The 21,353-nt window shown below is 35.1% G+C and overlaps 1 protein-coding gene across 9 annotated transcripts in view; it reads right to left on the bottom strand.

Annotated features, from left to right (window-relative positions):
- AKAP9 (A-kinase anchoring protein 9) overlaps nt 1–21,353 on the bottom strand; it is a 104,465-nt gene that overhangs the window by 47,103 nt on the left and 36,009 nt on the right. For 7 of the 9 annotated variants that reach the window (XM_071735209.1, XM_071735203.1, XM_071735211.1 and 4 more), the window contains 14 exons: nt 18,447–20,888; nt 17,224–17,437; nt 16,217–16,296; nt 14,770–14,902; nt 14,275–14,396; nt 13,494–13,599; nt 12,874–13,072; nt 10,779–10,875; nt 9,870–9,962; nt 8,035–8,412; nt 6,108–6,332; nt 4,416–4,556; nt 3,761–3,864; nt 2,821–3,026 (listed from right to left, as the gene is read on the bottom strand). In XM_071735209.1, the coding sequence (XP_071591310.1) occupies nt 2,821–3,026; nt 3,761–3,864; nt 4,416–4,556; nt 6,108–6,332; nt 8,035–8,412; nt 9,870–9,962; nt 10,779–10,875; nt 12,874–13,072; nt 13,494–13,599; nt 14,275–14,396; nt 14,770–14,902; nt 16,217–16,296; nt 17,224–17,437; nt 18,447–20,888 (4,540 nt within the window). The remainder of the gene's footprint in view (nt 1–2,820; nt 3,027–3,760; nt 3,865–4,415; nt 4,557–6,107; nt 6,333–8,034; nt 8,413–9,869; nt 9,963–10,778; nt 10,876–12,873; nt 13,073–13,493; nt 13,600–14,274; nt 14,397–14,769; nt 14,903–16,216; nt 16,297–17,223; nt 17,438–18,446; nt 20,889–21,353) is intronic. The other 2 variants (XM_071735204.1, XM_071735207.1) reach the window with 1 other exon arrangement.

Raw genomic sequence — 21,353 nt, 5'->3', positions numbered from 1 at the left:
CAGAATACAATGGGGGGAAAAAATTTAAAAGCTTATGTCCTCTCAGGCCATTCAGCGGAAATATAGGAAATTAATAACAACAGTCCTGTCACTGAAAACATTAATAGAGTTTGTCATCTAATTCAAGATGGATCAAATACTTCAGCTGATTAAGCACTACAACTGCTCCTATGGCTGGATGAGTCCAGTAGCAGAACCACACACACAGCAAGGATGCTGCTGTGTCATTTTGAAAAGAGAAAAACCCAACACGTGGATACAAACTCAGATTACAAACTATACACTGACACACTCTAATCACTGTAAGGTTGAGTCTTCTTCAATCCTCACTCTTTGGTTTCTCCTTCTTGCATAATTATTTCCGAATGTAAGGTAACATGAAAAAAAAAGAAAACTGAAGAAACAGCTGGTATGTGAGCAGCTCCATACCAAGGGGGCATTACAACAACAGACAAACTGCTTTATTACACAGAAAAGAATCCTTACATGCCTCTTCAAAATACACTAGTGGCAAACACAGAATTTAAAACCTTCACCACTAGTGCCACAGAATACGTTTTTTTTCCCATTTAAGATTAGACTATTCTTTCACCAAAACACTTCCACAAGAAATTAATACTGCATTCCAATTACAGGGCCTGTTGTATATTTAGACAGTAATATTAGGAAAGATAGGCATAAATCTATGTTATACTCACCTAAAGTGCCAAATAAAGCTACTCTTTTAGCTGTGTTTTTCTACGTTTATGTAATGCGAGTAACATAAATTAAGAATTGTTAATGACAATAACTAGTGACAAATACAAGTACACACACTGCTGTAGAGGAGCAAGAAAAAGAGGACACAAGTACTGTGCATTTTAAGTGCCCATGCAGAGCAAACACATATATGAGTAGTGTAGGACAACAATCATATGTTAGAGCTTTGCACATACAGTTTTGTGTTTATTGTCACAGGATTGAACAGGAGCAATGTGTTTCCCTGAGGAAATGAGAGGGAGGGAGAAAACAACAGTCCATGTTCTGAGAACAGGTCTGAGCATGGGATAACTATGAACTCGGTTCAGTGAACGCACTAGGTTACCTCAACACATGTAACTGACAGTCTGTGATCACTGTCTTCAAATCAGAAGACATTTTTATTTGCTAAGGCAATGTATGTTGAGAAAACCCCAATGCTACTTACAAACCTCAGACCACACCAAGAGAATACAAAAGAATAAAAGGATTATTAATAAATTCCCAGCCTTTATATAGAAAACTTTTTTAAAATTTAAGACAACCTCAGAAGACAAAAGGAGGTGGTGGTAAGCTTTGAGCCTGACCATTCCTCCTGTTAACATCAGGGTAGGGTATGGCATGGAAAATAGTCACTAGTGGTTGAAGATACTTAATCTGAAGTGCGAGCTATTTGCCATCCCAAAGTGAAGTGCAAGAGTGCTCAGTTTTGAAAGAAGTGATTCCTACAATTATAATAGCACATTTTCTCAAATCTTTAACGTCTCCTAGACAAGCATCAAAAATCAAGACCAGAAGCTTAATTATCCAAACCAAAATTTGGGGGAAAAGGTAAAGCATCAAAAATCTGTGTTTGAAAAATAATTTCCTCATTAAATACAGGGAAATGTGCAGAAAAGATAAGTTATGAGGATTTTTTAGTGAAACAACAGTACTATAAAGGCATAGAAGTGCTTTTAACTTGAAAAATTCAAGAATCCTTAGACTGCAGCTGTACATATTTCACCCCAGACAACCTTTTGAGTAATCAACTGAGAGAGATGTCACTGTGCTACAAGTCATACATTCATTCTTTACCCCAAGGCAAAATGTGACCTATATTTAAAGCCAGGGAAACAATAATATTTAATGATCTATACTTTGAATGAAGTTCATCTTCATTTGTAGAATCTCTGTAGTAGATTCTCTCATAATAATGGAATGTAGTATTTGACTTTCAGATTTTTTTTTTGCATTCACAGTAGTTAAAATTCCAGCCAAAATGATGTGTGTCAGGCTGAACTGATCTGTTGTGCATTGCCATCCCACAAGATCCAGGATGAACATGAATTTCTTTACAGTTGGCTTCTGTATCATGTGTACCCTATATGTCAATATGACAGTATTCTTGCTTAAAAAAGAAATAAATGGACATTATCCTAGTACAATCACAAGAAATTAAACAAAGCTTGGGAAAGTTCTTAAAACACTGCTAAGCAATTCACTGCAATGTTAAGACACTCCTTTAGGCTTGTGCCAACTAGCACTCCTCCAAACAGCTGATGGGCAAGGCTTGAGAGGTCACAAGTTCCTGGCACTGTTTCCAAAAGGCTGTTTGCATGCAACCACCCTCTTTAGGTACTCCACAAGCCTACATACAGGCTGTCCCAGAGTGACCAGCAATATCCCTACATACATTAAACACACGAGCAGAGATACAACCTTTGACATCAACTACCATTCCCCATATGTACAGAGGAAGGTGTAACATTGGTGCAAGATGCCACAGAGCTATGCTTCATTCTCTCTCTCTTCACATCTTGCAAGAGGAAAGCATTTATTTTTTTATTTCTTAATTACTTTCCCTGTGGGCTGCGGGCATTACAAGTGGACCCAAAATATGAGTCATAACTGCTTTGGGACATGATCCAGGTAGCTCCTCAAATGTTGTCTCTTAAGTAGAGATGTCACACACATTCAAATGACAAATAAGAGAGTTCATAAAAAGAGTATATAAAAATTTCAAAACTAAGTTTATTTAAATACATAATAAACATACGCAAATGCTGCTTGTTATGAAATAGAAAACAAGACAGGCAGTACCTTTTTCGTACCCTACACGGATACAGGGTTTTACTGGCTCCTCTTCCTCTGTGTCCCATCCAGCTGGTTTGGAAGACTGGACTTTCCCAGACCGATCCAGTAACCCGAGAACATGGCGACCAATTGTCTCCTCCATGGCCACAGTTGTCTTCACAACTTCTAAAAGAATCTTCATGAGTTTCTCATTAGTCTTCTGAAAAACATGCCTGCAGGACAGAAAATAATCAGTCCTTTGATTTCCCCCTGTTTTAAAAGTGTTTTTTATTCCTTATACAGCCTTGCAACCAGGAAAGATTTGGAGTTGAAATAGTAAAATTAACTTTTGGTTAAGACTAAAAGCCACATAATATACATAAATATTAAAAACACAATTGTGTTAAAAGTCAGCTCATTTTACAAGTCAACCATTTAGCAATGGTTAACAAGTAACAAGTCAACCATTTACCAATAGTTATACTTTTATAATGGTATTTTATCTACCTATTCTTTTAAAACAGGGGTCTACATTTGCCTGGTATTCATTATAAACTTAGTCTTTTCTCAAAGTGACAATTAAAAAGATCTTTTATCTACACAGATCAAAAAACTACCAAACAGTCAAAAAGGATTATAAAAATATGACAATTATGTTAATTTTTTCAAATATAAACTTATTTCATATATGTACATAAAACGGGTATACAAATGTGCATTAATCATGTATATATCTGTGTAATATGAAACATACTGTGAAATAGGTTAAGATTTCTCCCAGCCTTTTTGCCTTAAAATTTTTAGCCTTTACAAAAAATAAGATATTGTTTAATCTAAAGTATGTAAACTTAGAAATAAAAACCCCCACAATTATAATATTTTAGAATAAAGCTTATAAATGTCATTAATTTAACAAGAATATGATTCTCAATGTTTTAAAAAAAATTTGCTTAGCAATTCTAAGCACCTTTCTTTAGAAAGAAGAGCTGAAGATGTTTCATCAGGCTTTCTTCCTCCATCTTCATCCTCAAAGATCTGCTCTCTCACATCATTTTTGTTTTCATTTTCATTCTGAGAAAGTTTTTGCAGAGGGAGAGAAGACAAAATGGACAGAAATCCTGTCATGCCAGAATCAACATATTCTTCTTATACACAGTAGAACTTGAAATTTAAAACCTAAAATTAGTTGTGTTAATACAATTTCTGAAACAAATTACAAATTAAGAAATGTTCTTCCTACGTGGAAAAATAAACTCAAACATAAATAAAAACGAAACAAGAAACCCAAGGCAGGGTAGGCCCTATTAGAAAGAACTTTGTTATGCTGACTAAACAGTCCTTGAACTTTCTGTTGGTTGTTGCTATAGGGATATGAAAATGTGTGTTTACCTGAGCAAATGGCTATAGTAATATCTCCCACCTTCTATGTGTTAAACCAGTTTCTGCTTACCTGAAGTAAAAGCTATGTCTACCAGTACCATCTCTTGATTCAAACCTGCTCTGCTCAAGCAATAACCAACATCTTTTAGCAAAATATTTAACATGCACAGAGTAGCAGTGAAAAGGAATCTTACTGGTTTTACATGCCACACCTGCCAAGAAAAGTCAAAGTCCATATTTACCTCTGTTTGTGTGCTGTTATTTTGTAGTTCACAAAACAGCCTCTCTTTTCCGGGTACAGAATGTTTTTTTAATGATTCCAGTTCTTCCAAAAGCATTCTTTCTCTCTCTGCTACCAGGCTGTCATTCTCCATTGAGACACGCTAAGAAAGAAGTATTTTATCAGCACGGGCTATTTTTTAAGACTGAGTATTAGTGAGTCCTGTCACATCAGATTTTTTACGTATTTTGCACAATGAAATTCCAGCCCACTTCTTTAAATGGTTACAAAGACACTGAAAGCTTTCTAGAATGGGATACAGCTAATAAATACTTAAAGTATCTTACACATTCTTTAAGATTTTCATACAGTTTGTGTGCTCTTCATGAAGCACAGTGGTCACCATGCAAACTGGAGAGCTTCTTTTTGCATATCACATACTATAGTACATATTTTGCACAAAAAGATGAAAATAGGTTATTTTTATAAAAAGACTATACACACCCTCTTTTAGAATAGCCAGGAGCATTCATAGTTTAAATGCAATGAATACATTCTTATGTAGTTATGGTTAAACCATCCTTGGCATTAAAAACTAGAGGAAAGCCAGCAGCTAAGTTCTACTTAATGTTTTTCACAAGTTTCATTAATTTGCAACCCATGATGAAAGGTGCATTTGCAAATTGACAAAAAGGGAAAAGGAGAAAGGTTGTATGTATTAAAAGGAAAGATTATCAGGATAAATGATAGACTCCTAACAAAGCATCTAGGGGAAACCTACACCTGACATTGCTGGGAAAGACACGTACAATATGAATGACTGGCTGAAGATTAAACACCTTCTTGAGACCAAGCTTTGAACAGGACAGGACAGAACAGAACAGAAGCAGGTTTGGACAATGTCTGAAGGAAGCTAGAGGTCCAACTCCACAGTGAAATCAAAGAATTCTAGAAATTACTGATTAGTATTTACACATGCATTTTTTAAATGCTACATTGTTGAAATTAACCTATGGCAAGACCAATTCTTCTGGATTCTGTTTACTGTGTCTTTCAATGGAAGGAATCCTTGAGGACAGGTGTGTAAATGACACTATTGTGAAGACTTAATTATTAACACTAGCATACTTATTTATCTCACTAGTATACCTACTGTGGGCTTTAAATAGATGAAGACTGACAGCAAGTTTAAAAAGGGAAAGACACAGTGGTGTTTCCCACTAAACCCCACAGATTTTCTTTCATTCTTTCATTCCAACATTTAGTAAGGACTTCTATTTGCCATTATTAAAAAAAAAAAACAACAAAACAAAAAAACCACCTCATGTGGGGATGAGGAAAAATCAAGAATTCTATGGTATTTCTAGCCTTGGTAGGTGATAGTCTGCAAGCCTGCATCCTGCACAGGACAGTGTATCTTGGCAGGTGACATGGTTTGCACAGCAGCAGCAGCAGCACTCACTCACTCACTCACTCTTCTGGCTGCTGTGCAGCACTGCAGGCTTTCTCCAGGTTTACAGAAGCCTAAGTGATCCATCACTGATCAAGCTTTGATTAAAGAAATATGCCTTTCATTCACACAAATAGATATGTGTGTGTGCATTCATATACTAAACATGCACATGTCTCTCACTATATATAGAGGTACAAGTGTAAATAAATATGCCTGGTGGTGTTAACCCATGTTAACTCATTGAGTCAAGCCCCGTATTACCTCAGCTAATTGCAGTTTAAGACTCTCAAGCTCTGCTAAAAGTTGCTCTTGATTTTCTTTCTGCCGTTCCATTTGCTGCATGTGTCCTTGTCTCAATAATTCTGTTGTCTGTTGGTGCTCCTGGTACTGCCGTACCAGCTCCTGCCGCATGTCTTCCAAACGTTCCTCATATAACAACAGCTGACTTGATGTTTCTGCATCTACTGGCATCATCCCACTGTACAGCTGAAATATTTTGACTGTTTTAGTATTTTATGTTCAATGACACTTGCTTGTAAATATTTTTAAAAAGTTTAGAAAACACTTTCAAAAATTAAAGTAGATAATCACAAAATAATCTTGTTGCCTGCTTCTTATAAGGTCCAGGCCTAGAATTATTCACCACTTACAATAAAAGTCTTTTAAAATGACTGTGAACAGAGTTAGCTCTTACACCTTGGGATGTGGCAGGGATCTCAACAGAAAATGCAGTGTCAGGAATACATACAATTGAGTGCGTGTGTGCAACCAGAGAAGTTTGAGAGATCAGTTATCACACAAAACAACCCCACGCAGCGCTACAGGCTGGGCAAAGAGTGGTTGGAGAGCAGCCAGACAGAGAGGGACCTGGGAGTCTGGATTGACAGGAAGCTGAACATGAGCCAGCAGTGTGCCCAGGTGGCCAAGAAGGCCAATGGCATCCTGGCCTGTATCAGGAACAGCGTCACCAGCAGGTCCAGGGAAGTGATTCTGCCCCTGTACTCAGCGCTGGTGAGGCCACACCTCGAGTACTGTGTCCAGTTCTGGGCCCCTCAGTTCAGGAAGGATATCGAGGTCCTGGAGCAGGTCCAAAGGAGGGCAACCAGGCTGGTGAAGGGACTCGAGCACAGACCCTATGAAGAGAGGCTGAGGGAGCTGGGGCTGTTCAGCCTGGAGAAGAGGAGGCTCAGAGGAGACCTCATCACTCTCTACAACTCCCTGAAAGGAGGGTGTAGCAAGGGGGGGGTTGGTCTCTTTTCCCAGGCAACCCTCAGCAAGACAAGAGGGCACGGTCTCAAGTTGTGCTAGGGGAGGTTTAGGTTGGACATTAGAAAGAATTTCTTTACTGAGAGGGTGATCAAGCATTGGAATGGGCTGCCCCGGGAAGTGGTGGATTCTCCATCCCTGGAGATACTAAAGAGAGACTGGATGTGGCACTCAGTGCCATGGTCTGGTAACTGCAGCAACAGTGGATCAAGGGTTGGACTTGATGATCTCTGAGGTCCCTTCCAACCCAGCCAATTCTATGATAAGACAGGAATATTACACTTTACTTACTACAAAGATAACATAATATCAGAATTTTTACCTGTTAAATGAAGTTGAAAATGTAGTTTTTGCTCCTTCTGGTACCAAATTTAATAAAAAATTCAACTTAGGGTGAAACAGCAGTCAGAATTTACAACCGCTTTTCACCATATTTATTCCACACCTTATTCCCCAGGTCATGTTTGTGAAAAGCTAAATATATATTTTATGTATTACTTTTATAATTCTTGCATTTAGCTGGCATCCTTTATCACAAGGAACTCAAATTCTTTAAACATGATTTTTAACCTGTTCCTTGTATAAACACTGGAATTCAACATAGATTGCAAAAAGCCTTAATACCATTCAGTGGTCGCAATGAAGTTTTACCCATGAAATGAAATAATCTATTTTCATGTGTCATATTCCTTTCCTCACAGCATAGCATAATGCTATGATAATCAGGTAGAATACAGGAAATACAGATAGGTTACTTAGGTCTAAAGTTGCCTTCTTTCAAAGGGACAGGGAAGTATTAAAATGGAATATTAATCTAATTTTCTTTCTTCTCTTCCATTTTTCTTATTGAAATGAACTCTAAGCCCATTGGAAAGATAACTCAGATATAGTGTTACACACTGTTAATTTGTTGTATGCTTACCGGTGTTTCTTCTGCCATGAGCCCTTTGACATGACAAAAAAGTTCTTCAGAAATTGATTCATGTGTGCTCTGTCCTAATATGCAACCAGGGTTGCTATTAGAATGCAGCTGCTCTCCAAGTGAGCTGATCTCACCAGACTCTTCAGTGAGTTCTTTGCAAAGTGATTTCAGTTCTTCTTCATGCTTACTGCCTTTTCCTGTTGCTTTTCTAAGGGGGCCATCAACCTCTTCTTCTTCATTACACTGCTTTTTAAATTCAAAATGCGTTCCCTGTTGATGTACAATCTGTGTTTGTGCTGTTGCTTCTTCCTCCTTCTGCCTAGCAATTCTTGTCAATTCAGTCTGTTTGGCAAATGCTACACTCATTGACACAATTACCTAAGTAAGAAAAAAATCTGTATTAATTTATGCTTAACAGAATTTCCTGTTGCTAAAGAAATCTCATTGCTGACTATCAGTAATATAAATAAAAGTATTAGAAGATCTAGGAATTGTGATTCTATTTTTCTTCAGAAGAAAACAGAAAGACAGAAGAACATGGACATCTTGTCAACCTCAAAAGTCATGTCTTAAAATACAAACATTCTGTATTTAACATAGTTCAATAAACTATGATTCTATTTTCAATTAAAATACATTATTTTTACATTTATTATTATAAAATACATTATTATTACATTGTTCTTTAAACAAAAATTCTACCAGGTGACTTAAAGAAGTCCTGCCATAGTGACCCAAGTGCAACTATGCTAAGCTTCCTCTGTCCAGCCAGGCATCTTTGCAAATATTTCACTGATAAAGAATTCTGGGCTGCATAAAGATAGCAGTGCCATGTGCTTGATACTTGGCACAGGAATTTTACTTGACTAGAAAGAAACTTCTAATAGCATTAAGTAGCTGCATTAGTAGCATTAAGTAGTTTCAGTTACAAAAGGTTTGTAACCTCTATATTGCTCAGTATTATACAGCTCTTTTACAGATTTAGAATACAGACATTTATAGTGTCAGCTACAAGAAGTGTTTTAAAATTATATAATAAATACAGAAGTGTTACACTTGAAAAGAAAACGCTCAATTCTTTCTAGAAAATCTCAGTTTGTCTTTTGAACCTAAACAGCCTTTACCACGATGTTAGCCTATAATGTAGTTTGCTTTCCCATAAAGAAGGGCTTTTTCGGTAGCGCATGAAAGAAATTAAAATTTCACTTCAGAGAAGTTAATAAGTTTTGTTAATTTGTTTTTTATTTATGCCAATTTATGAATTTTTCATTCTGCAAAGAAGTGAAAACTTTTTTTCGAAGTCAAAAAGTAAATTCACAAACAATTCTCCGCATGTTTAAGAGAAAGTTTCTAGATCCAAATTAAAATAATGCATTTACGCTGTATATTAAAATGCACAAGAAAATAGTACCAAAAAAATAGTGTTAAACTGTTGGATGTGGAATCTTTTGAACTGACCAGGTATTAAGCCTAAAGTAGCAAGAAATCTACTCTCTAAGCTTCCAGATTTTTAAAATAAGTACTGTTTTCAATAAACTGTACCAAGTAGAGTTGCATGTTGCCTATTTTAAGTATTAAAGTAAAACATGACCACCAGCCTCAACATCAACAGAACATGAATTAAGAATAGGCAAGGTAACTAAAAAAAACCCCCCAAATGTTTCAGTTTTTTCTTTTTTTTAAGACTTTTCCCTTTGAAAATCAGAATGAAACAATTCCTTGTAAATAAGTCAAACGAAAGTTAGCATAAGCTATGGCAACTCTCTGTCAGAAATGGCAAATGAGAGTGATAGTATTTGTAAACATATTTTAAAGTAAGAAAATAAATGTAATACCTTTGCTATTTCTTCTTCTAATCTTTCTTGGTACTGTTTTTCTAGCAATTGAACAACATCCATATCATTCTTCATTTCAATTTCACTAGCAAGCTGTAAGTAAACAGTGAAATCTCAGATCACATATCTGTGCTTTTATTTCATCAATTTTAAAATTTTCAATCTCACAGAGATCTTTATCCCATGCAAGTCATAGTTTTGTACCACAACATAAAAGAACTGGTTAAAAGACTTTGTCTCGTTTCTACTTCAAAAGGAATTTCTGTAGTTGAGTTTGCACCAACAGTTCTTCCAGCATTATTTGAATTGTCAAATGTAGAGAAAACAGATTATAAAGCACACGATCACAGTACAAAACAGCATCACTGGTTTTCAAAACACGGAATTGTCAAGTCAAGCTTCCACCAGTATTAGGAGGGCAAAGTATAAAGTCTTTTCCAATTGCACTTGGTTTGCACTTTTGGGATTACTTTTTCAGTTTTTTTTCTAAGAACTTTAAAAGTACTAGGATTTCACTTAAAACACTCTTCTCCATAACATGTGTTTAAAGAACAGTCACAGTATCTTAAAGACTCCTAAAGAAATCCCAGAATATAATCTTAATTTTTTTTCCACTATAGCAAGAAGTAGCCTAAACCACATTTCTTGTTTGAAGTAAATAAATAAAAAGGAAAATTAAAACCCAGGACTAATAAACCAAGTTTCATTACTAGCAATTCCCAGATTTTTTTTTTTTTTCAGTGAAATTTCCATCTTTTTCCTTGAAATACACTAATGGTATAGCATAGCACTAAAATGATTACTACTACTACTACCAAATACTAGTCCATATTTCAAATTTATCTTAGAATATAAAGAATCTAAATCTTGACCATATGTAAATTAGCTGTCAACTGAATTACATGATACCTTCAGTGTTTCATCTGTTCTTTGCTGATGAAGATTTTCATTGCACTTCACTTCCCTGAAGACTTCTTTTAGTTTTATTTGCGAATCTGTGGATATACTAAAAAGGAAATTATAAAAAAAAAAATTAGTATGTCAATATACTTTGGTTTTCCTCTGTTCAAATGTGCTTTAAACAAATATACATTATTTACACTTAAAGACTAGTAACTGCAGATATTTTCTTAAGAGCACACCCTTTCCCATGCCATTAATTTCATATACCTGACTTTATAATTCATCTGCCTTCCAAATGCTAGCTCCTCCTCCCAGTGTAACGAATCTTAATACCAGTTTTGTTAAGGACCTCACAAACAACTTCAAGTTACCTGGAAATATTTTGTGCTCAATATCTATACATAGTTAAGACAAAAGCACCTGTTTGAATCATAGGATATGAAAGAAACCAGAATGGCTGTATGCATGAAACCAGAAAGACACCTAGAAAATAGTTACATTTGTTTTGTTTCTTACAAATTGATGCTTAGCAGCAGATGTTCTTCTTGTTCTCTTGTGTTATGTACAGGTATACACATGAAAACAATAAGAAATCAAACATGATTAATTTCATATTTATCTAAAAAAATGCTGAAATATATTCAGACTGTCTCTTGCAACAGAACTGCTGCTCTATGTATTCAGAATGCTATAAATCAGTAGAAAACAAACCACCACATACCACCAAGACTCTAGCTCCCCTTCTACTAAATACATATTGAAAAAGACTTAACAAACAGACTGCAAAAAGGATGAGATACATTATCAAACTACCTTAGAAAAAAAAATTCTAATAAAAATCTCTCCATCTCTCCTCTAGTATTTGTGATCTGCTACCACAAAGATGCAAACCCCTTGCTAAAAGACAGAGTAACAAAATCTATTAAGTTAGAAGGTAAGTTTATGGTCTATGAGACAATCTTAACTATGTAAGTTAAAAACAAGTACATATTAGTATTGATTTATATGAGGAAAAAACCTGGTTATTTTACTTGCCACGTTAAAGATTATAAACACACTTTAAGGAATGAAAGGGAAAGTATTAAACAATTAGAAAACCACAGATGACTGAGATTAAACAATGAGAGAGAAAAGCTCTTCGGGTTCTGATGGATCATGGTCAAAGAAAAATGCTTTTAATTTCTCTCAGCTTCCAAGAATTTATCCTACCAGAGCCTTTTTTTTTTTTGCTTTTTAGGAGATTAATGTGGTAAGTAAATCAGAATTAACAATTTCTAGAAACATCTAAACAACTTTCCCTTGTTTTTCACGGCATTTCTTATTGCCATTGTGTCTAGCCATTTCTTTTTGACAGCTGGGCACTGGTCTGATTACCAGACCAGAGAAACTGAGTTGGTTTGTAGTATAGTAAATGAAACAAAAGGAAGAAATATGAGGGTCAAAAATGGAATAGAAGGAAATCAGAGATGACACTGAACACAGCACCACCAAAACCACCCTTGAATACAACCAAGGAGACAGTGAAAGAATTAGGAACAGAAGGAGGCTTCATAGTTGTCAGGATCCCAAGACACACGTGAAGCTCTTTCAGGTTTGAATGGCCACAGTGATCAGAGTCAGGCATCAGAATGTCCCATGACTCATGACTTGGTGAAAGCCTTTGAGCAGACCTCAACTCTGCCACAAACTTTGCTGCTACGTAACATTCTAGAAAATAATCCAATTCATGAACAAGGTGTCTTCAGACACAGAGCACATTGCCTGAAGCACTGAGGATTAAAAGTGGTCTGTTGAGTGGGAAGTTTTCAAACTAGTGCTAAAAAGTTCACAGTTAAGAAATTATGTTTATCCATTTTTCCAATTAGCAAACCTTATATTGACTATAAAAATATAATACCTCTAAATGTTGCACTGATTAATTTGCAACGTTTACATCTTCATAACACTCAACTCTTGAAGGAACAAAGCAACATAAAAAGTAATGTGCTTATAAACAATCTCAAATTTGGAAGTAAAACACGTAGCTTTATATGAATGCTTATGTGAAATGTGTCTTTTTTACACAGTGCAAAGTTATAAGCATTAAAAAAACAATTAATACCTTGTGTGGTCAGAGGATACCCCAGGATTCTGAAGCTTATCCTGCAGATGGACAATCTCTGTAGTGTTCTTCTCTTCACATTTTTTCAGCTGCTCTTGGAAATAGGACCAGAGGTGTTCCAATTCTTGAGCATGCTGTTCTTCAAGTTTTGTTTTAAGGTTTACTATCTCCTTTGAACAGTATTCTTGAATCTTGGGATCTATACGCAGGTTATTTGAAGGAAGACAGGAATAAATTAGATCAGTATAAATTAGCTCCCAAGTTATTATCAGAGATGGACTGAATAATTATTGTAGATAAAAATGTCTTCTGATATAACTTCAATTCCTTTTCCATAACAAATAATTATAACAGATTTAGTTTTGCAAAATGGAAGATTGCTATGAGTTACAGAACTTTAACTCTGAAAACTGAAAAAGACTAAACCAATCTTTTTCACATGATATAATTGCAAAATACTTTAGAGATCTAAAAAAATCAGAGTATCATACTGCAAAACCTGCAAAATATTCTTGTATGCTTCAAGTTGTAGTAAGCTTTGAATCAGATAAAACAAAATCATTGTCTTCTCTCTTTTCTTGAATAGATACATGTTAAAAATAGCATATGCATCTTCTTACCCATTAGGCCTTGTGAAGGGGTCTGCAGACATTCCTTTCTTGTTTCCGGGTGGCTAGGTTCCTCTTCTTTCTGCCCTTCTGAAGGAGATAACCATGGTTCTTTGACCTAAAATAACCAAATAAATACAAATTTCAACAATTTGTCTAGCAATAACACAAAAATATTAACTGTAATTATAAACACAAAAGGTTGGCAACTAATGTGTAAGCAAGTTTAACCAATGTAAGAATGTGTTTCACTTCACAGCCTGAATGATCAAGCGTACATTTATAGGTAGTTGATCAGCCTGTGCAGAATGTCCAAGGTAAATCTCAAACTCTTCTATCTGGACATAAATTGTTAAGTTGTAATTCCTCATACTCCAAGGAGAGGAAGACACTAATACCCTCCCCCCTCAGGCCCAAGATGCAGTTTCCACATACAAATATTGTTTAGCACACATATATCCATCAATACATGTAACCTGCAACCATGTCTAGAGATAATTTGTTAGTGTTTAATACATGAAGTACCTAACTCCAAATTTGGTGCTAAAATACATCTATAGGAATCCCAGGAGCCTGAGATGAGTGTAAAAGTTTGAAGCAAAGAAGGCAACCTTAGTGAAGTAGGATCAAATTAGGGAATAAACTGGACATGAACAACTTGGTGGTGCTTGGTGGGATACACAGAGGTGTACTCAGGGAGCTTGCTTTCTCTGTTTTAGCAAATCATTGCCTTCAATCCAAGCAACAGAGGAAATTCAAATGCTCATATACTCATATGCCATAAAAAGTTTACCTGTTTACAATCCTTCATCAGCTGTGTTTGAAGTGCTTTCAGCCTACTGTATTCTTCCATTATCTTGTGTAGAAGTGCATCCATGTGCTCATGCACAGCTAAATTACACAGATAACCAGGGACTTAAAAAAATTAAATCAAACATTTTATCATAAATTTTAATAAAGTGAATTGTTCACAAACATTACGTAATATTGAAATAAATATTGGATGCATTTTTAGGTAGTATTCATATGCATTATTTTTTTTTGCAAAGCTGATAGCTTATTTTACAAAAGGAGTATATATTCCACTATAGTGAAAACAGCAAAAGAAAACACTCATAATGAAAAATACAAATCAGGCAGAATTGTAAGAAAACCTCTAGAGAAACTGTTTAGGCCCATTAACTGGCACCTTAGCAACTAATAGCATTGGCAACCTGAAATACCTGAAACCAGTTTGTTTTCATAAACAGTGGCTTATAAAAGGGTATTGATAGTACAGTGCCATTACCTTGAGCTTGACCTCTGTGTGTTGGTAATTCTACACTCAGTTTTTCTCCCACAGCAGCAGGTCTACAGAAAATATCCTGTTCCATATTAACTTCAGCAGATGAAGAATGTTCATTGTGACTGTCACACAAAACCTGCACAACAGATGAAACAAAGGAAAAGAAGAAGAAGAATTGGTTATTAATTTATCACAATTCACAAAGAAAACAAGAAAAATGATGGCAGGAATTGAGTGAGTTTTATCTTCTGTGGAAATGATGGCATAGGTGTTCTGTTGAGTAAGAAGAACCTAAACAAACAAACTCCTGATGAGAGAATGAGGTAAGGAAAGACTTTTAGCTAAAACAAAACCCCACAGATTTTGGCACGTTTAATTTGGAATTGTCCAGTATTAAAAACTTGCATAGTAAAAGCCTCCTTCATTAATGCTGGAAGCAAATTTACAATGTAAATGTCTCATTCTTGTAAACTGCAATTCCACTTGTAAGGATTCCCTATGGCAAAAATGTGTATATTTTTAAGCAATAACAATCTGTCTAGTTCTTAAGCACTGAAAAGCAGGATAAAAGGAGATAGCAGAAAAAGCTTCAAGGAAATCATAAACAGAATGCCTCATGTTTGTTGGTGCCATGTGGCCAGCAGAATTATTGCCATATTTGCAATAAGTAGGCAAACATAAGACTTATCCATGTGATTTCCGAGTAGAAGTAACACTTGAAAAGAAACAGCTGGGATTGTTTAGTTATAGATTTTTAATTCAGAAAACACCAAATTCAACTTACACAAGGAAAACCATAATTTCTCCAGAAGTTCAACCTGGAGTTAGGGAGATCATCAGCATTCTTCCCAGCCAGAAACAAGTTTACTAAGTAACTTGACTGCTGGTCAATCACTAATATTGTACAAAAACAAAAGAAACCCTAAAAAAGTATCAACAAAAAGTTGTTGATACTGCAATATAGACTAAAAATAAGCTTCAATTTTTGACATAAACAGTAATTCTATTAGATTCTTTCAGAATTTAAGTATTTTTTAGATGCTTTTAAGTCTTTGAAAGGTATGCTGCAGATAATAAAGAAATTATCATCTTACTGAAGATGTGTGTCAATATGACTATGACACCAGACTGCGTTAAATCAAAAACATATAGCCAAAGGTAAGCAAACAAGAAAAAGAATACTTCTGATCTAGAGATACAGGACTAGGAGATTAAGACTAGGCATAAGACAGAAGAATTGTCTGGACAAGGGCAAAAAAAACAGTTGGGGAAAAAAATATATTCTTTTGAAAGCTTGGGTTCAAGTGTCTTTATTTTGACATCAATGCAAAGAAAAAAGCTGCCAAGAAAACCTGTTAAATATGACATAGAAAAATGAGGTTACTCACAAGGCACATCATTTTTCATTTTCAAAATTTGTTTTAGAAAAATGCTTTTTGTTAAGTCTTACCTCAGCAAGCCTAGAACATTCCTCAGTTACAGCTTCACTCAGCTTTTCTATAAGTCTTTGCGTAGATTTGAATTCACCATCTACAAATACAAATTATTAATATTATTTTTATACAGTAGATGCACAACAGCTATTCAAAGGCCTAATTTCCTGCCTCAGTAAGTTTGCCTCTTCAGCTCTTAGAAATGCAGGTTTCTATTTCCCTCTTTCTTGTTCCATCACACAGATTTAATAATTATGGTAGAGCTGCATGTTCAAGAGGAGTAAGTGACAAGAAATTACTTTGTATGTTAGGGACCTCTAGCATGATTAAACTTTACAGAAACATACTGGAGAACTTTAACCAAAAAAGTTACACACATGTAAATCATGGGAGGATGACAGAAAAGCAGGGATAGAAAACCATCATAATATTAAAAATCTTCATTGATGCAAAAATAGCAGCAAAATCTTATCTGCTGTAATATGGGCAGGGACCCAATGCAGGAATTCAAGTAACAGAGAATGAAACAAGCCCAAAAATATTTTGCTGGTGCATTTGCTAATTATTTCAGCAAGGAATAAAAGCTTATAGGTGATTCTATTATGTAGGTCTTTACAATTAATTTATCTAATAATCTAGTTCAATGTTAGGTCTAGTCTAGTCTAATCTAACTAGGTCTGATTAGGTCTAGTCTAGCCTAATCTAGTCTAATCCTAATGCTGGACTAGATGACCTTTAAAAATCCCTTCTTACTGAAATCATCCTATTATTCTAATACAAACAGCAAAACATGAGTTATAATACTTCCTTTTTTCTTACTACTTTCATGGGGTTTGGTTTTTCTAACTACCCTGAACAACAGACTACTTGCCATGGGTAAACAATTTGGTAAAAGAACATTTCAAAATGGTCTATAAAAACAACTTATTAGAGAGCTACATCCACAAACTCTCATACTCATTTTCTTTTAAAGACATTATTTTTCATATCAAGTGCTTCACTTCCAGAATTTTAGTCAAGTTACCTGCTTGTTGAATTTTCAAGGTCTGGAGCTCCAGCTGATGCATTTTTTTAAGATCACTCATCTCTTGTAGATGACTATGTACAAGCTTCTCCTTAAGACTGCAAAGTGCACTCTCTTTTTCTGCTTTCAGATACTCACGAACCTGGTCAACATGAGCTGAATAAACCAGGGACAGGCAAATGCGCTGTGCTTCCATCTGTAGCTGTAGATCGGTCTTTGAATAAAAATTCATAGTTTAAAAAAACTGTATTTAAAAATACAAAGTTTTAACTTTGCAAGTTTTTGAAATTAATAATGTGTTGAATGGAATCCTGTATATACGGTATACATTAGGTAGATTTTAATAGACACAGTTTGAAAAGCTGAATTCTAACGAATAGTATGATGCTCCTTCAACTTAAAATAAAAATCTAAGTGAAATCAACAAAACTCAATATGCTTAAATTTCTATTATTGAGCAATAAACAAACCAATGAACGTTATCCTATTGAAGTGAAAGTATTATCACTACCAACACATTACGAAAGTTCACTAAAAATAATAAAAAAAAAAACAACTATATTATTAGCAGACTTTAAAGGACTTTAATTTCTAAGGCTTGTAGTTTTGAAAATGTTACTGCTAAAGCAAAAACATGCTTAGGATATGGCAGTGCTGAGCTGTGAGTCTAAGCTTAGTTTTATCAGAGTTTGGAAAGGTTGTTAGACACCTCTGGATCATAATGATTTTTTTATGGCATGAAGCTCCACAATTCATACCACATCCTCATAAGAAAATATAAAATATGACATTATACAGCTGCAGCTCTACTCTGTAGTCTCACAACTGTTTCCAATGTGGCTTTGCTCGTGATTTTATTTCTTAGGAAATGAATGAACAACACCACAGAATAAACCAGACTGTGATGGTGCTAGTTCACTGTTAGGTGGACTTACAGCCCACAAGAAATATAAACCAATCTAAAAAAACAGCAGAAGACAGGTTAGCATTTTTCTACAGAAAACTTAGTTGCAAAATTCTTGCAGAATGCTATTTAACTTCATCACTGACAATGGTTAACATTGTGGTCATTCATGTAATCACTTTCAACCACAGGCCTCACTGCCCCACACACCATTATGCATCTGTACTTCAAAGCAGCTAATAGGACAAATACGACACCAATTTGGGGCTTACACATTTGCATAGGTAAATTATTTTCCATACTGCTTTATCAGACATACCTGTTCTGATTTTAAGGCATCTATTTGCTGCTGAAGTTTAATATTTTCGCTCTGTGTAATGGCTATTAATGATTCCTCTGTCAACTTCTCTGCCGTTCCATGCAAATGTTCTACATGAGGTTGCTGTTCTGATTTCAACATCTGCTGAACTTCCTCTCCTTTTATAATCTCATGACTGATATCTTCATCCAAACCTATATTTCCTCTTACATTTATTCCTTCATCAACTTTATTTCTTGGACCAGGGGCTTTATTTCTGCTTCCAGATACTGAAATAGCAGTCTTCAGAGCTTCTCTTTTAGAGTATTTTGTCGTAGGGTCATCACTACTGTTTCCTCTCTGAACATGGCTAATTGTGACTTCTAGTTCTTTACATTTTGCTAGAACTTGTTCCTTCTCATCTTTTAAGGATTTAACTTTTTCATTGAGATGATAAATTTCATTATTTTTTGACTTCAGCTGTTCAGAGAGATCAGAAAGCCTCAGGGATAATTCCAGTTTCTCACGCTGAGTAACCTCAAGCTTTTCCATAAGTTCTGTTGCATCTTTCTCAACAACTTCTCCAGCCTCAAATGCGTCTGCCCTGGACACCTTGATTTCTTTACTGCCTTCAAAACCAGAAGTTTTAGTTTTAAATAGATCTAGTCTATCGCTTTGTAAATGTTGAAGTTCTTCATACAAAGCTTGCAGTTTGCTTTTATATTCAGCTTCCTGCTTATTCTTGTTCTCTTCTAACTCAGTTTTTGCCTTCAGAAGACTTGCACATTCTTGCTGCAGCTCTTTATAATTAGCTTCAAGTTTTTTCTCGGTAAATGAAAAGGCACTCTTCTGCCTTTCAGTGTCCTCCTGGAGTTGACCATTTTGGTTTTTAAGTTGCTCATTTTCAGTAATCAGCTTTTCTATTCTTTTTTGCAAGTCCAAAATTTCTGACTTAGAGCTAATGCTGTTGTTAAAAATGACAGTTTCTTCAGTGCTTACCAACATATTTTTCAATTTCTCTTCCAGAGTTCTGTTTTCCCCCTTAAGAAGGTTATTTTGTGTTTCAAGTTCTGAACATTTTTTTTGAAGGCTGTCTTCTCTCTCCCTCATTTGTTCCTGCATCAACTCAGCTTTAAGCTGCAGCTCTTGAATTTCTTGTTCAAGGGTACCTTTTTCTTTTTCCTCTTGCCTAAGGACTTCAATCTCCTGCTGCAGCTCATGGATTTGAAGAGTCATTTCTTCAGATCTAGAATTTACAATGGACTGCTGTAAATCTTTTAGGTTTGAAATCTCTAATATCATCTGATTTTGTTTTGTGATTAAGTTATCCTTTTCATATTGCATGGCTTCTATCTTTTGAATCATTTCATTCTGTACTTCATCTAGCTGCTGTTTATGGAGCTTATTCAAGTTGTCTTTAAGGCTTTCCATATTCACTATGTGCTCTTTTTGTAAGTTATCTTTAAGTCTGGAAAGTTCCTCCTCATGACTAAACAGAAGCTTTGTTGTCAGTCTCTCTAATTCTGCTTCTTGGGATTCTGCCATCCTGTCCAAAACTGCATCCTTCTCTCTTTCCAGCATTTCAAGTTTAATTTTGTAATTTGTGACTTCTGCCTCATGTTTTAACTCCAATTCCTTCCTAATTTCAGAAGCAGAAGTCAGCTGGGTTTTTAAATCTTCAATCACAGACTGGTATTTTTCAGCTTCATTTAATCTACATTCCATATCCACTATAGTTTGTTTGGATCTTTGAACCTGCTCTCTTGAAAAATCCAGTTCTTGGAAAAGATCTTCAATTTTAGCTTGTTGAAGAGACTTCTCTGCTGAAATTACTTCCATTTGTTGTAACAATTCCTTCTTTATTTTTTCCCTTTCATTATCAGCATCTTGCAATTTCACATTCAGTTCATTAATTTTAATATTCATTAAATGGATTTCATCTTTATTAACAGTTTCAGTCAAACACAGACTTGATGTTTTCTCCAATTCTACTTTTTGTTGCAAAAGACGCTGTTCTATTTCCATTGTGTGCTGCTTAATTAATTCTTGCTTCATTTGTACAATCTGCTGGCCATGCATTTCATCTAATTCAGCCTGAAGTTGTGCCAGTCTCCTTTGTGTTTCTAATTCCATTCTTTGCACAATGTCAGCTTCAGACTGACTGTCATTATAACATCGCTTCTGCAATTCTTCCACAGTTCCCATTAATTGTTTTATTTCATCAGAACATTGTCTTTCTTTCTGCTTATAGGTGGTAAGTTCAACTCTCATATTACTTATCTCCTGGTTCTTTAGTGAAATCTGTTCATTCAGTTCTTCAAGTAATTTACTGACATCTGATAATTTTTCCTTAAGATGAAATGAATTTTTTTCTTCGTCTCGCAGTTTTGCTTCCAGCTCTTCAACTAGTGCATCTTTTTCTTGTTTTTTACTCAAATCTTCTCCTTCCTTTTTATGTTTTTCCTTTAGAAAACAAGCAAAACCATGTTCTTAATTTTAGTTCATTATTTGAACATCTAAGAACATTTATAGACTTAGTTATTGAAATACAATTCCCTTCTTGATACACGTAGTGATCATTTAGAAAAAGTCAATATAAATTATTTGTTGATCACATTTGGAGGTTTTCTGTTCCTTTGCAGTAAGTGACCATCCCTCCTCCTGCCTTGCATTACCACCCTCCACCAATACCTTCACTCCCCACTCCCACACCAAAATCACTTCCATTTTTTCCAAGTGTGCTCAGATACATGAAAAAAAAGGTCTATCTACTGAAAGCTTGTTCACTTGTAATTTTTAAAATATGATACATAACACTGACATAAAAATTTTAGTTTTAATTTATACACATATTGTGTGTTAACTAGCTGAAGCAGTTTTAAAAATTTTGTATGCATTACATGTGGCACATTCATAATCTGTGTTTTG

Source organism: Heliangelus exortis, chromosome 2, assembly GCF_036169615.1.
Source record: "Heliangelus exortis chromosome 2, bHelExo1.hap1, whole genome shotgun sequence".
Taxonomy (NCBI): Eukaryota; Metazoa; Chordata; class Aves; order Apodiformes; family Trochilidae; genus Heliangelus; species Heliangelus exortis.
The sequence above is the reverse complement of the archived record's forward strand: the minus strand, read 5'-3'. Positions and strand labels throughout refer to the sequence as shown.